Below are 15,322 nucleotides of genomic sequence, written 5' to 3'. Positions count from 1 at the left end.
ATTTTGAAAAATAAGTCCTGCCATACAAAGGGACCCACGTATGCAGGAGTATCAGCAGAAGCTGGTACACAATCATAGATCGGCTTTTCCGATGAGTGAATCTCAACACTTTGTCATGGCTAGGAGGAAATGGTCTTTCACTTGTCCACATTTGAGGGACCGAGGGGTGGATGCTGTGCTGAGACGGCGTTGAGTAGGGTGTCCCTGCAGGGTTGCAAATTTGGTCATATACAAAATGAGTGGAAAAAGGCAATATGCTGGTGGAAAGGGGAACAGGTGTGTTGTAAAGGGGAAAAAAGTTTGTGTCCGTGGGTTTGGTGGTTAAGCAACTGTAACACCTGCTGAAGAAACACCATCTGTTACGGGGGAAAGGCAGATTTGGATAAGGTGGTATATATCCCAATCGCCACCGTACTCCCAGATGGAAAAGGAGATGCTTTCAACCCGAAGGTTAGGCGGAGGATACTGAGCTAGGTGGCTCTGAAACAAATAGTAGCCTGAACTGAGTTAGACGACAATCGGATTTGGAGACTGGGAACCCTGTTAGCGTCACAGGGTCCACACACCCACCCAGCCCAGGAACTCCCTGTTAACAACACAGGGGCCATTGGGTACTCTGTCCATGTGCGTAGAGGGCACACCTGTGGACAGCAGGCGCAGCAGCCCAGTTAATGCCACTGTGCTGCAGTAGCAGGACTGGTAGGACAGGAGCTGGTCGTAACCGTTCTGCGTTACCAAGGGTGGTGGCATCCTGCACCGACGCCCTATCCCTGCTTACCTCTAGCCTAAAGCCGCAATGGGTTCAACACATGGAGGTGTGCTCTGTCTGAGCATAATAGAAGACTGCGCACCTCCTTGTTGTCTCCAGCACCTTTTCTAACCTGGTTCTGCCCCAACCCAGGGCGGACCACAATGCACCTCCATGAGCCAAAAGCAGAGTGCCACGTCATCAGTGACATAACCAGCGGCCTATCCGGTAGCGCCACTTCAATATCCCAAATATTCCATTCCTCTGTGGCGTCAACCCAATCGCACTTGCTTCCAAACAGCTCACAAGTTTCCACCAGCCCTGCTGAGTATGGGGTAACAGAGATGGTTGAGTCGGCAGAGCTGTTCAGTCACACAATAGCCTGGGAATTAGAGGTCTGCTCCAAAGCTGCATATAACTGAATAGGATAACTGAAGTGAGCACTAATAATAAATATATATATATATATATATATATATATATATATATATATATATATATATATATATATATATTAGAGTGCAAGCCAAAAAATACATACTATATAAGAATAAGGCTGCACATCAAACTTAGATAATGGTATAATGCCTCAAGCATATGGAAAAATATTGGAATATACAATGAAAAATGCTACTTGCTAATTTGAACATGTGAATAATGAATTGCATACCTGCCATGAATATTAGGAAAAGAGAGATATTTAGCAATCGCATTGATCAATGTAACTGAGCCCCAAGACCTCGTCAAGGTATATCTCTATATTGGGGTCCCTAGCTCTGTGACCCTAACTGTGTGTCATCTCAGGACTTTCTTATATAGGAGATGGAAAAAACATAGCAGTTTTTAATTGCAATGAGATGACACACAGTTAGGGTCACAGAGCTAGGGACCCCAATATAGAGATATACCTTGACGAGGTCTTGGGGCTCAGTTACATTGATCAATGCGATTGCTAAATATCTCCTTTTTCCTAATATTCATGGCAGGTATGCAATTAGGATAGCAGCGATCAAAAAATGACCTGGAATACTCAAGAGCGAGTAGCGATCTCGCCGCAGGGGTCTGATAGTTATGTGTCACACACAGCGACGTCGCTGTTGAGGTCGTTGCTACGTCACAGAAAATGGCGACTTAGCAGCGATGTCGTCGTCGTCGCTGTGTGTGACACCACCATTACAATAGCAAGAACCTGTACTACCAGTTTTTAGATAAATGCAGGCATTCTTTCTTTGTTTTACCCTTATCTGTAAAGGAGGAGCTTCATTACTTATCATATGCATAAAATGCAGCACAGATTCATCTCAACTATAAAAGCTTAGATCCTTTGATCAGGAATAGAACAGACATTTATAGGACATTTCATAACTTTCCCAAATTCTTATGATAAAATATTTAGCACATACTTAAACTACTGTACCTAATTTATTATATATTTTAGGAATCAGTAGATTCATTTTATACCAACTCCAACAAATTGAGCTCCAACTCCCAACTCCACAGCCCTGGTGCAAAGCAAACCGTAAAACCTAGTGATTTAAATAACAAGCACCTTAGTAAAGCACATGTGATTAATATGAAGGCTGAACACACTAGATAAAAATTATTAAAGCCACAAAAAATTGTATTCAACTAAATTTGAGTATTAGAGTAAAATGTGATTCATTGATGTAAGTGGCAAAAATATAAAATGTGTTGAAAGGTGTATTAACAAGGGGGAGACACGAGGGCGACAAAATCGAGCAGGAAACTGATTCGCTTAACTAGATAGTAAAAATGGATTAATGCTGATTTCACACATCAGTTTTTTGGCATCAGGCACAATCTGGCAAAAAACGGATTAAACTGATTCGGCGCCGGATCCATTTTATTCCCCTTAGACTTCTATTAACGCTGGATTGTGCCAGATGGCCTTGCGTTGCATGTGGCGTCCGCCGGATTTGACGAAAAATTGTCCGGCGGTCGGAAAGGACACGCAGCATGCAGCTTTTTTTGGCTGCAGCAAAAAAAACGGACTACACCGAATCTGACGTCATACGGCATGTTGTATAAGGGAAACCTATGGGCGCTGGATTCGGCGTCATCCGGCATATGCCGAAAACCAACGATGAATCCGTTTTTTGTTTCTGGGCATGCCCAGACATTGTATAAATAGTCTCCCTCTCTTTCGATGTGTCGGTTGGTCCGTCGGTCTCTCCCTCCTTTATACTCACCGATCATGGGCGCGGCGCTGCACGACTGTCACACTGCTCGGCCGGCTTCTCCTGCTTTTGAAAATGCCGGCCTCTCATTATTCCATCTAGTATTCACTGCTTCCCTGCCCACCGGCGCCTATGATTGGTTGCAGTCAGACGAACCCCCACGCTGAGTGACAGCGGTCTCACTGCAACCAATCACAGCCGCCGGTGGGCGGGTCTATATAGTGCAGTAAAATAAAAAGACGTGCGGTCCCCCCAATTTTGGTACCTCGCCAAGATAAAGCCTCACAGCTGGGGAATGGTGTTCTCAGGATGGGGAACCCCACGTTATGGGGAACCCCCCAGCCTAGAAATATCAGCCAGCAGCCGCCCGGAATTGACGCATCCATTAGATGCGACAGTCCCGGGACTCTACCCGGCTCATCCCAAATTGCCCTGGTGTGGTGGCAGTCGGGGTAATAAGGAATCAATGGCAGCCCATAGCTGCCACTAAGTCCTAGGTTAATCATGGTAGGCGTCTGAGACACCCCCCATGATTAACCTATAGTGAAAGTAAATAAACACACCGAAAAATCCTTTATTTGAAATAAAAGACAAAAAAACCCCTCTTTCACCACTTTATTAATCCCCAAATACCCCTCCAGGTCCGGTGTAATCCACACGAGGTCCCATGACGCTTTCAGCTCTGCTACTTCGGAAGCTGAGAGGAGCGGCCGTAGAACATGACCGCTCACTGTGAGCTCCACAGAGCAACTGAAGTGAGTCGCGCTGTCAGCGGAGACGTCACTCAGGTAGTGCCGGTGTACATGGTGATGATGGGTGCGGTAGTGCCTGTGTGTGTGCGGTGATGATGGGTGCGGTAGTGCCTGTGTGTGTGCGGTGATGATGGGGGCAGTAGTGCCTGTGTGTGTGCGGTGATGATGGGGTCTGTAGTGCCGGTGTGTGCAGTGATGGTGGACGCGATAGTGCCTGCGTGTGTGCGGTGATGATGGGGGCGGCAGTGCCGGTGTGTGCAGTGATGATGGGGGAGGCAGTGACTGTGTGTGCGGTGATGATGGGGGAGGTAGTGCCTGCGTGTGTGCGGTGATGATGGGGGCGGTAGTGCCAGTGTCTGCAGTGATGATGGGGGGCGGTAGTACCAGTGTGTGCTGTGATGAATGGGGTCACTCTCTCGCTCTCTTGGCATGAAAAAGAAAAAAAAAATCCATTTTTTGCTGGATCTGTCGCATCCGTTTTTACACAATTTGCGACTGATCCGTTGCATCAGACACAAACCGGATTGTGCCTGATGGCAAAAAACGGATGTGTGAAACCAGCCTAAGGGGCTACATGCACACGCTGCAGTTTTGTTGTCACAAAAAAACACCTTTGAGACATCAAAACTGCACCTTGTCTCAGAGAGCCTGGAAATGTAAAAAAAATAATTGCTTGTAAAGATTCTGCGTTTTTGGTGCATTTTTGGATGCGTTTTTGGTGTTTGCTTTTTTTTAATTCTGAATTTGATACATTTTTTTGTGAAAATTATAGTGATGGGCGGACCGGACTGCGAAAAATAAATAATTTAAATAAATAATTTAAAAAAACGACATACAGTATTCCCCCCCCCCCCATCCCCCAGTTTTGATAACCAGCAAAGATAAAGCCAGACAGCTGGGGGATGGTATTCTCAGGCTGAGGAGACCCACAGTTATTGGGAGCCCCCAGCCTAAAATTAGCAGCCTGCATCCGCCCAGGATTGTCACATCCATTAGATGCGACAACCCCAGCACTTTACTCGGCTCTTACCAGTTGCCCTGGTGGGGTGGCAATCGGGGTAATTAAGGCGTTAATAGCAGCCCACAGCTGCCACTAATCCCTAAATTAGTAATGGGAGGTGTTCAAATTGTCTCTCTAGGAAAGTAGACAAACTCTAGTGCAGCTCCACCTATTGAAAGTGGCGATCCTAAAAGTCAAAAGTGGATTTTTAACAATCCTTTGCATATGACTTAGGGGTACTTTGCACACTAAGACATCGCAAGCCGATGATGCGATGCCAAGTGCGATAGTACCCGCCCCCGTCGCAGCAGCGATATCATTGTGATAGCTGCCGTAGCGAATATTATCGCTACGGCTGCTTCACATGCACTCCCCTGTCGTGCGACGTCGCTCTGGCCGGCGAACCGCCTCCTTATTAAGGGGGCGGGGCGTGCGGCGTCACTGCGACGTCACATGGCAGGCAGCCAATAGGAGCGGAGGGGCGGAGATGAGCGGGACGTGAACATCCAGCCCACCTCTTTCCTTCCGCATAGCCGACGGGAGCCGCGGTGACGCAGGTAGATGTTCCTCGCTCCTGCGACTTCACACACAGCGATGTGTGCTGCCGCAGGAACAAGGAACAACATCTGCCCATCGCGTCAGCATAATTATGGAATTCGCCGACGCTACACTGATGATACGATTATGACGCTTTTGCGCTCGTTAATCGTATCATCTAGGATTTACATACTACGATGTCGAGAGCGACGCAGGAAGTGCGTCACTTTCGACATGACCCCACCGACATCGCACCTGCGATGTCGTAGTGTGCAAAGTACCCCTTAGGATTTATGCCAAATCAGAATCCCAATTTGCAGACACGGTGTTTCGGGGTGCTTGCCCCTCGTCAGTGCAAAGTATGGGGTGTCTGATCTGGCTCATGAAAAAGCTATGTGGGGACCACGGGGGAACACAATTCTCCTTAAGGAGACTTTGCAAGCCAGTCTGGCTGCCAGTAAGGGGACTTATAGCTACAATGCCCCTCTGGGAAATATTCAAATTGTCTCTCCAGGAAAGGAGACAAACTCTAGCGCAGCGCCACCTATTGGAAGTAGCGATCCTAAAAGTCAAAAGTGGTGGTCATTGACCTTTTCTTGTGCCTGTGCATTACAGTACTTTTCTCTGCCCTCAGCAGGGCAGATTAAAGTTCACCTGCAAAGTACCGTAATGCCGGCCTGGTCTGGATAGGAGAACGGAGATCGCAGCACAGAGGAGGCGCTGGACCAGAGAGCAGTGACACCCATCGCACCGGACCGCCCCCCCTAGGTGAGTAGAACAAACGTGTCTTTTATGTTATACAGCGTGACCAGGGCTCTTATATATGCACTGGGGAATGTTGAATATAAGAACTTACTGGTGGCGCCCGCAGTTTATAGACGCCAAATCTACTGACAGGTTCCCTTTAATTTATGCTGAGAATATCAGTACAAAGGATGTAATGTGGGTGCACCATTTTTGCAGCATTAATCCTGGATTTTGCTGTGGCAGAAATGTACGTGTGAACATGATGTAAAGGGATGTCTGGTTTTATGCCACCATTTTCTAATTTGCTATTATGACATTCTCTCATTTCTGGGTGCAATGAAGAATATTTGCTGCACTAGTCACAAGTGCTCGGGACTACAGGAACCAATGAGCGTGCCATGATATGTGCTTCTGAACTTGCCTTCATTCCTATGGGGCTAGGGTGGACCACTTGGCAATTTCCAAAGTCTTAAAGAGACAGATACTCCCATCTTAGCTTGAATGGCTGCCATGAAAAAACCTTTAGTCATGTGTTACTTATGATACAGAATTCATATTTAATTTTCTTAAGATGTCTTTTTTTCCCAACAGAACTTGAATGTACAGTGAATAATATATAACAGAATAACAGTAAGTGCCTGCATTTACATATTTATTTTTCCGTTAAAAGCGCACTTAAAGGGGGTTTTCCACCTTCTCCTTATTGTACCAGTGGAATTTTTCTTTTCTTAAATGGATGACTCCAAAAAAACCCCCAATGATCCTTGTAGAGAAAAATGTGCTCTTTCTAATGATATCAGAATTAATATATTTTAGGGGTACCCTTTTTGGGAAATTTGACCTAAAAATAGGTAAAATTCGTTTTTTAAGTTTTTCATCATATGTGGGTGTGAATATTTCCACAAATACATATGCTTTGACCGTGATATTGCAGCAATGCAAAGTCATGAAGATGTTTGTTGTACAGGGTAAAGCACCAGTTCCTATTGGTTTTTGGTCTTGAGTTATATATGGGCACAGTTTGGCATAAATTTTATGCGAGGCGTTTTACAAGCTACTTTGACACAAAATTGCGGCCGAAATATTGTTTTGTCATAGCCGGTAATAATGTTATCGCGTTTAGCAGCAAAAGTTGAGCTAGTACGCCAAATTTCAGCATCATAGCCAGTATAGAACTCTAATGGCTATGTGCCAAAGTTTGCAAAATCCTCTTAGCTGAAGCCGCAGGCTTGGTGGACCCTCCAGTGAAAGGTCAACAGTGCCCAATGTATTTGAGATCTGGCCCTAAAAATTTACAGAACCTCATTTCAAACATACATGTACATCCTTATAAATTTTCAGCAAAATCGGAGAACGTCGAGTGGGGACCACTGGTCCACTTGACACGGAATGACCCTATAATAGGACCTGTATCTGACCCTATAAACCCATACTTATATGTATTCCCCTGATCAGTTTTTGTATTATATGATACTCTGGTCTTACACTGCCCTCAGGTGGTAGACATGCATATTGCAGGGTTATATGTGCATGCTATGTTGCCATGGCAGACTGCGGCCTACTGAAGGACCCGCTTTGTTACTCCCATGAAGTCAGCCATAGGCAGTAATCATTTATTTACTGAATTACCATAGTATGGCAGTACTGTATATAGAATTAAGCTAATTAAACTAATTGGAAAAATGGTATTTTCTCTGACCCATACTGTGTTTTCTTCCATATAAGTGGACTACAGAAAAGAGGAGATGTGGAACGATGGTAGATATGACTATGACCGGTTACCAAGGCATAGGCTCCCACCTCGCGAGGGTCCTCCAGACGTAAGTGCTTCACATTTGCTGATCTGGAGATATTTTGCTTCAAAATGATCTGTCACCGATGCAAAAGTCTCCAGTTTTTACTCTTATTTTACTTCCACGGCTCCACAGTGTATTCTGCTTTTATTTTTATAAATCTGCCATATAGTTCCAGAGATATGGGCCTTTCTATCTGGTGCTACTTATATGGTGTTTTCCAAGAGGGCGTTGATCACAGGTTAATAATACAGAGCTGCCTACAGCCACCCATAGAAAATCCTGTGAGATACACCCACTTTGTAAAGACCATAACAAGGAGCACTGAATAAGAAGGCCCATATCTATAGAACAGTTTGGCGGATTTATAAAAAAACAAAACAAAACTAGAATACTCCTGTGGAGCAAAAACAGCAAAAACTGGTCACTTTTCACCTGGGGACAAGTCTTCTTTAAAGAAAATCCAGCGTTATCTTCTACTACCATTTTAGCAGGATTCTGCCTGATGTATTGTACGACAGCACTCCTAAGCCGCATTGCAGAATATTGTATGGATCTATCGGCATGTCATGATCTGGGTACCACCATGTACACCGTGTATGTGTGGCATGTAGCGTCACATCTGTCATTCCCTCAGTTACAGGGTTTTCCCATATACAAAGTTCACTTTAAAGTTCCTTTTAATCAATGGATTTTTGGAATAATAATAATTTCCAAATTGGATGGGTTTAAAAAAAAATGGTCCTGTGCGGAGATAATCTATAACATGTGCCTGCTATGTACTGTGTAATGGAATGGCCGTGTCTGACCGTACAGGGACATGGTCTGATCATACTACAACTTCTGGGTAGGGGGGGAAACAAAAGACTGAATACAGACATTATAGCACATGATCATAGTTGTTTCTTTTTGTGAGGTAAAACATTTCCCTGCCTGTTTTTAAAAATGTTTTACCTCAAAGAAAGAATAATTTGCGATCTCATGCTGTATTTGCGATCCCATGCTGTATTATCTGTATACTCCTTGCTTCGTCCCCTGCCCAGCAGCTGTGGTATGATCAGACCATGTCCCTGTACGGTCAGACACATCCATTACACAGTACATAGCAGGGACACACATATAAGATTATCTCAGCACAGTAACATTTTTTTTTTAAACACATCCAATTGTGGAAATTCTTAATATTGCAAGATGTATTGATTAAAATTAACTTTAACATGAATTTTGTTCGTGGGAAATCCCTTTAACCCCAGTGTTCCCCCAACGCCAGTCCTCAGGAGCCACAAACAGTGCATGTTTTCAGGATTTCCTTAGCATTGCCCAGGTGTTGGGTCTTGAACACATCACAGGTGCGGAGAAGAGAGGGCGTGAGCATTTTCTCCCCAATCTCCTCTCCGGCCTGTCTCTGCGTACATCACGCTGCACTCAAATTACATGAGTGCATTGCAGTGTTTCACACGCTCCCATAGACTTGTGTGGGGGTGCATGAGCTGAGACTCACTGCTGAACGCAGCATGCTGCGATCCATTCCGCATGCTGCTTTGCGTGAGAAAGCAATCGCAGACAGACTCTGCCCCATAGTTTTGCACTGGTGCGAGTGCAAGCCGATGTTGTATCTGATCGCACTCGCACATGAAAATTGCAAGTGGAACAGTACCCTTAGTCTAATGTTGGAGCCACCTGCTGATATTAACAGCTTCAGCTGACTATTGTATATGTGACCTAAAGCCAACTAGTTGTTTAGAGAGGTGTGGATCGGGCTTGTCTCATTTTAGACTGCCTTTCACTTTGTTCTACCAGAGGTGAGCCGCCAGGAGAGATGTCCCCTGGCAGCTTTCTCACAGAGCACACAGGATCGCTCCATAATGTGTATGGGGGCTTTAGATTTTAAGTGCCTTCTTTGTAGAGATGGCAGGATGCATTATAGCTCCTTGGATGAAAAGGTAATGAGTGGAATTTTGTAGGGAATCTTCACATACCGTGTTTTTCCAAAAATAAGACACTGTCTTATATTTTTTTTGCCCCCCCCCCCAAAAAAAAGCACTAGGGCTTATTTTTGGAGGAGGTCTTATTCTTGGAGAAACACGGTTGGGGGTAAGTTTACCCCCCAAAAAAGCAGACCCCCCCCCCCCCCCCCACTTCCCAGGAGACATACTCACCAGACCAGGACGTCTGCGTGGTTCCCAGGTCCTCCTGTGATCTCCGGTCGGTGCTGCTCGCCGTCCTACCCTGCTGCTAGCTGACACACACACAGAATTTCCCAGACACACACACACACACACACACACACACACACAGCAGATCACCGATATACACAGCAGATCACACACAGCAGATCGCAGGCACACACAGCCGATCACAGATACATCCGATCGCAGGCACACACAGCCGATCACAGATACACACATCCTATCACAGGCACACACAGCCGATCACAGACACACACAGCCGATCACAGACACACACAGCCGATCACAGACACACACAGCCGATCACAGACACACACAGCCGATCACAGACACACACAGCCGATCACAGATACACACATCCGATCACAGGCACACACATCCGATCACAGGCACACACATCCGATCACAGGCACACAGCCGATCACAGGCACACACAGCCGATCACAGATACACACATCCGATCACAGGCACACACAGCCGATCACAGATACACACATCCTATCACAGGCACACACAGACGATCAGACACACACATCCTATCGCAGGCACACGCAGCCGATCACAGATACACACATCCGATCACAGGCACACACATCCGATCACAGACACACACAGCCGATCGCAGATACACACATCCGAACGCAGACACACACAGCCGATCGCAGAAAAACACAGCTGATCGCAGACACACACACAGCCGATTGCAGACACACACACACACACACAAATCACATCACTTACGGCAGCAGGGAATGAGAGCAAGTCACGTGTCCGACCGCAGGTCCTGTTCGTCGCGCTGCACCGCACTGCCTCTCAGGATTCTCCCAGCGAGAAGAGATCGGTGTCGCTGGATGAGGTGAGTGTGTATGCGATCCCATATGTGTGCGATCCGATGTTTGTGTGTGTGTGTGTGTGTGTGTGTGTGTGTGTGTGTGTGATTTGATGTTTGCCTGTGATCCTATGTTTGTGTGTGCGATCAGATTATGTGTGCGATCTGACTGCGTGTGCGATCCGATGTTTGTGTGTGAGATCTGGTGTGTGTGTGTGAGATCTGATTTTGTGTGTGTGTGTGTGTGTGCGATCACTGCAGGTCCTGCTGCTCGGCGTCTGGTGACTGTGATTGCAGGGTGCCGCTGTCAATAATGAAGTGTCCTGCAGTATCTGTAACTTTTTTAGTTGCACGGACACTTCATTATTGATCCGGGAGTAGGGCTTATTTTCGGGGTAGGGCTTATATTTAAGCCTTTCTTCGAAAATGCTGAAAATCCCTGCTAGGGCTTATTTTTGGGGGAGGTCTTATTTTTGGAAAAACACGGTAGTTGTACACTACTGGTGGGTTATCTCCCATGAGAAGGAAAGGATCAGGCTTGGTGAAAGCCACCTGCCAGAAGCTTCTTTCCTCTGACATCCGGCAGACGTGGATGGAAGAGTGGGAGTCAGGAGACCGCTCTGTACATTACATGGTTGTCTGGTTTTATCAAAACCAGCTGGTTACCTACATCATACTGCCTTATGCCTCGTCCAGACCTTCATGATTTTCACATGCACAAAAAACTGCGTTTCTTCAGTGTTCTTTTTTACCATCATTGATTCATCAGTGATTTTCATCTGTGAAAAAAAATAATCATCCGTGATTTTAATCATGGACTGCACACTGGGGTCATCCAGGTGCTGTCTGTGATTTTCACAGACCCATAAACTTGTTTGGGTAATTTTGGTCCCTGGCTCAGATAAAAAACAGACATGTCTCCAGCCGCATGGTTTTGTTACCGTTAGCATTGAGCTCTTTTGACACCGGGTATATGTGTACGTCGCGTCATAGATGCTCACTGCCCATGATCTGAAGTCGTCCGCACTCCGGTCATGCTCATTACTCCTCTCTGAAGCCGGGACACGTACACACAGCTTCTGAGTAGTGCGCGTGACCAGAAGTGTGGACGACTTCAGATCGGGACGACATGGGCAGTGATCGTCTTTGAAGCCAGGTACACATACACCTGGTGTCAGAGACGCTCAGTTCTAACGGTTACAAAGCTGCGCACATATGCGCGTTGCCATAATACTGGGCATTGTAAAGCATGTTAACACATCCACATGCTAAGTGGGCCCACTAGTGTGGGAACTAACGCCCCTGTATCTAGTCGCTGGCCTCATTAGCATATCATAAAGGATCTTTAGAAATACTTTTTCTAACGATATGTTTATGTATGCTACTAGATACAGGGACAGTTTGGCACGGATTAGCAATATGGACCCAGAACTGCTCGTGATTCTTGGTGCATATTACACTTGACAGGTTCCCTTTAAATTGGGTCTGACACACGTCTTTCACTTTCCTACAGTGCAAAAATAATTGTGGATTTCACTTTCCTTTTTATACTTCTCTTAACTTTTTATATAGGGGGATTATCACAGAGTGGTAAATGTGGTCCGGAGGCCAGATGATGAAGGCTATCATCGTTACGAAGATTACAATGAACCAGAGTATAGAGAGTATGATGAGACCCATCCATATGAAAGACGAAGTGGGCCATATAGGGGGGTATGTGTTTGGTTTTTTTTTTTGTAATTGACTGTATACATTCTATCTGATCGGGGAAATATTTATGCTCTTTTATTTTATTCATCTTACTATAGGAAGACCCAGCATATAGATGGGGAAGAGGAGAGCCACCCATGAATCGGCACGTAGAGTACAGGTAACTTTCTTTTCCCTAGTGCAAGTGCTCTATACTTTACCCACTAGAATGATTTCCTCTAGGTACAGGTAAAATATATCTTTGTACCGCGTTAGCCAGTAGAGATAAAAAATTGTTTAAAAGAACTGAAGTTCTCAGTGGTTGATACCTTTTAATGGCTAACTGAAAAGATGGTAATAATAGCAAGCTTTCCAGACTACTCAGGTCTCTTCTTCAGGCTCAATATAACACAAAATCTGAAAAGTCACATATTTGTTGTGTATAAATATGTGACTCTTCAGATTTTGTGTTATACTGAGCCTGATGAAGAGACCTGGGTAGTCTGGAAAGCTTGCTATTTATTACCATCTTTTCAGTTAGCCATTAAAAGGTATCAACCACTGAGGACTCTCAGTTCTTCCTCTAGATAGACATCCTGTCCAGCTTTTTTCTAGGGCAGTCTCTGACTGTATAGATGAATAAATAATACAAAATAGATTAAATGTCATATCTGGAGCTTCAGGAAATTTGTAAGGATAAAAACAAAAAGGTCTGTGAAAGCACCACACCTCCATACCGAAATACAAAGGTTCACGTCTGGTGTGTGCTCCAGGTGGAGGCATCAGCCTGGATTATGTGGTGTTCTAGTGACCTCTAGTGGACAATACTGGGACTCATAAGTTGTATGATTTGTGCTAACAAGTCCGTGAAATTGCAGCAAATATTTCTTCAGCGCTCTATTGGGAGACCCAGACGATTGGGGTATAGCTACTGCCCTCTGGAGGCCACACAAAGCACTACATTAAAAGTGCAAGGCCCCTCCCCCTCTGGCTATACCCCCCCGTGGTATCACGGGTTCTCCAGTTTTAGCTTTGTGTGCGAAGGAGGTCAGACATTCCATGCATAGCTCCACAGATTTTAGTCAGCAGCAGCTGCTGACTGTTTCGGATGGAAGAAAAGAGGACACATATAGTGTCCCCAGCATGCTCCCTTCTCACCCCTGGATGGTGTTGTAAGGTTGAGGTACCTATTGCTGGTACAGGGCTGGAGCCTGACATGCTGTTTTCCTTCCACATCCCCTGGTAGGGCTCTGTGGAAGTGGGATCCTGCCGGCCTCTCAGCTCTGATGCCGGGCTCCATCCACAGACCCATTAGAACCTGATGGATTCGGAGCAGGAGTACGATCAGGGACAGGGCCCTGCATCTTACAGGTACTCTGTGTCCCCGGCAGGCACAGACACACTCCGGGCTGGCTGGGTGTTGTAGTGCGCCGGGGACCGCAACGTGGAGTTGGTGTCCCTACAGATTACTGGGGGATTGTTTGTTTGGGAACGCAGCGCCGACCCCCTCTGGACCGGGCGGCGCTGCTGTGACTTGTGGTGCGCCGGGGATCCGCCGTCCGCGCTTTTACGGCGGCGGCGGTTATAACTTTAGTCCCCGGCTTTTTGGGCCTAGGACGCCGGCTGCTCCGTTTCGTTCCCGCCCCCACCCTGTCATTCAGGGTAGGGGAGAGACGCTGTTCGCAAGCAGCGACGAGGGCTGGAGCCTGATTTACATGCTCCAGCCCTCACACTAGGCACAGAGGGAAGCTGGCTTCCCGCTCTTGGCCAGGAACGCCCAGGGCCCGCCCCCCTTCCTCTCTCGAGACGCCGGCAGCCATTACATGCATGCCTGGCTGGAGGAAGGACGCAAGGCTCTGGGAGACCTGGACTAGGGGCTATCTGGCGACCACACACCCGCTTTTTAAGCGGGCGGTAAGCGATTTTTCTGTGCTGGTCCCTCTAGTGCCTCACTGTGTGTCAGTGTACTGGGTACATATATATATAGATATTGTATTTCTTGCACTGTGAGGTGCGCTTCTGGCTGCATATCCCAGATCGCTCTGTGGAAGCAGCAACATGTCATCCTCAAAACGCAAGGCAGCCAAGGCAAAAAGGGCTGTGTATACTGCGTGTGCTGCATGTGGGGCTAATCTACCAGCAGGCTCTGATGACCCCCATTGTGTGCAATGCTCCGACCCGGTGCTGCTTCGCCAGCCGGAGTCAGGAGAGGTAGCGACCCAGGCTGAGACGCTTGTAAGTTCTGCCCCGGTGACAGGGACGGACTTTGCAGTTTTTGCAGATAATATGTCTGTATCTATGGCAAAAATCCTTGAGACCTTGCAATCTATGCATGGGGCTCAGTCTCTGGGCACGGCGAGGCCTCTGTCCTCAGGTCCCCCTTACTTGGAATGTATCCAGCCCACAGGGGGGTCCCCGGCTTCACAGGCCGAGGATTATGACTCAGATGATGGCCCCAGCCACCCTAAGCGAGCTCGCTGGGAAAGACCCTCGACGTCATCACACTGCTCAGGGTCTCAGCGCAATCAGTCTCCCTGTGATGTGTCTGATGAGAGTGATCAGGAATCCACTCCTGGAACCCCTCTCAACCTGGATACCCCGGATGGGGATGCCATGGTAGACGACCTTATCTCAGCCATAAATAGGCTGTTGGATATTTCTCCCCCAGCCCCTTCAGCAGAAGAGGCGGCTGCGGAGCAGGAAAAGTTTCGTTTCCTTTATCCTAAGCGTAAATTGAGTGCTTTGTTAGATCACTCTGACTTCAGAGAATCAATCCAGAAGCACGACGCTCACCCAGAAAGGCGTTTCTCTAAACGATCTAAAGATACGCGTTTCCCTTT

General features: G+C 46.7%; 1 protein-coding gene across 3 annotated transcripts in view; it reads left to right on the top strand.

Moving 5' to 3' along the window:
* PPHLN1 (periphilin 1) overlaps positions 1-15,322 on the top strand; it is a 141,550-nt gene that overhangs the window by 24,548 nt on the left and 101,680 nt on the right. For 2 of the 3 annotated variants that reach the window (XM_075344981.1, XM_075344982.1), the window contains exons 2-5: positions 6,574-6,612; positions 7,708-7,802; positions 12,366-12,506; positions 12,602-12,663. In XM_075344981.1, coding sequence (XP_075201096.1) covers position 6,612; positions 7,708-7,802; positions 12,366-12,506; positions 12,602-12,663 — 299 coding nt within the window. In that variant the 5' untranslated portion in view covers positions 6,574-6,611. Of the gene's footprint in view, positions 1-5,923; positions 6,004-6,573; positions 6,613-7,707; positions 7,803-12,365; positions 12,507-12,601; positions 12,664-15,322 lie in introns of those variants that run through there. The other variant, XM_075344983.1, reaches the window with a different exon arrangement.

The sequence above is a fragment of the Anomaloglossus baeobatrachus genome, chromosome 4, assembly GCF_048569485.1.
Source record: "Anomaloglossus baeobatrachus isolate aAnoBae1 chromosome 4, aAnoBae1.hap1, whole genome shotgun sequence".
NCBI classification, from domain to species: domain Eukaryota; kingdom Metazoa; phylum Chordata; class Amphibia; order Anura; family Aromobatidae; genus Anomaloglossus; species Anomaloglossus baeobatrachus.
The sequence above is the reverse complement of the archived record's forward strand: the minus strand, read 5'-3'. Positions and strand labels throughout refer to the sequence as shown.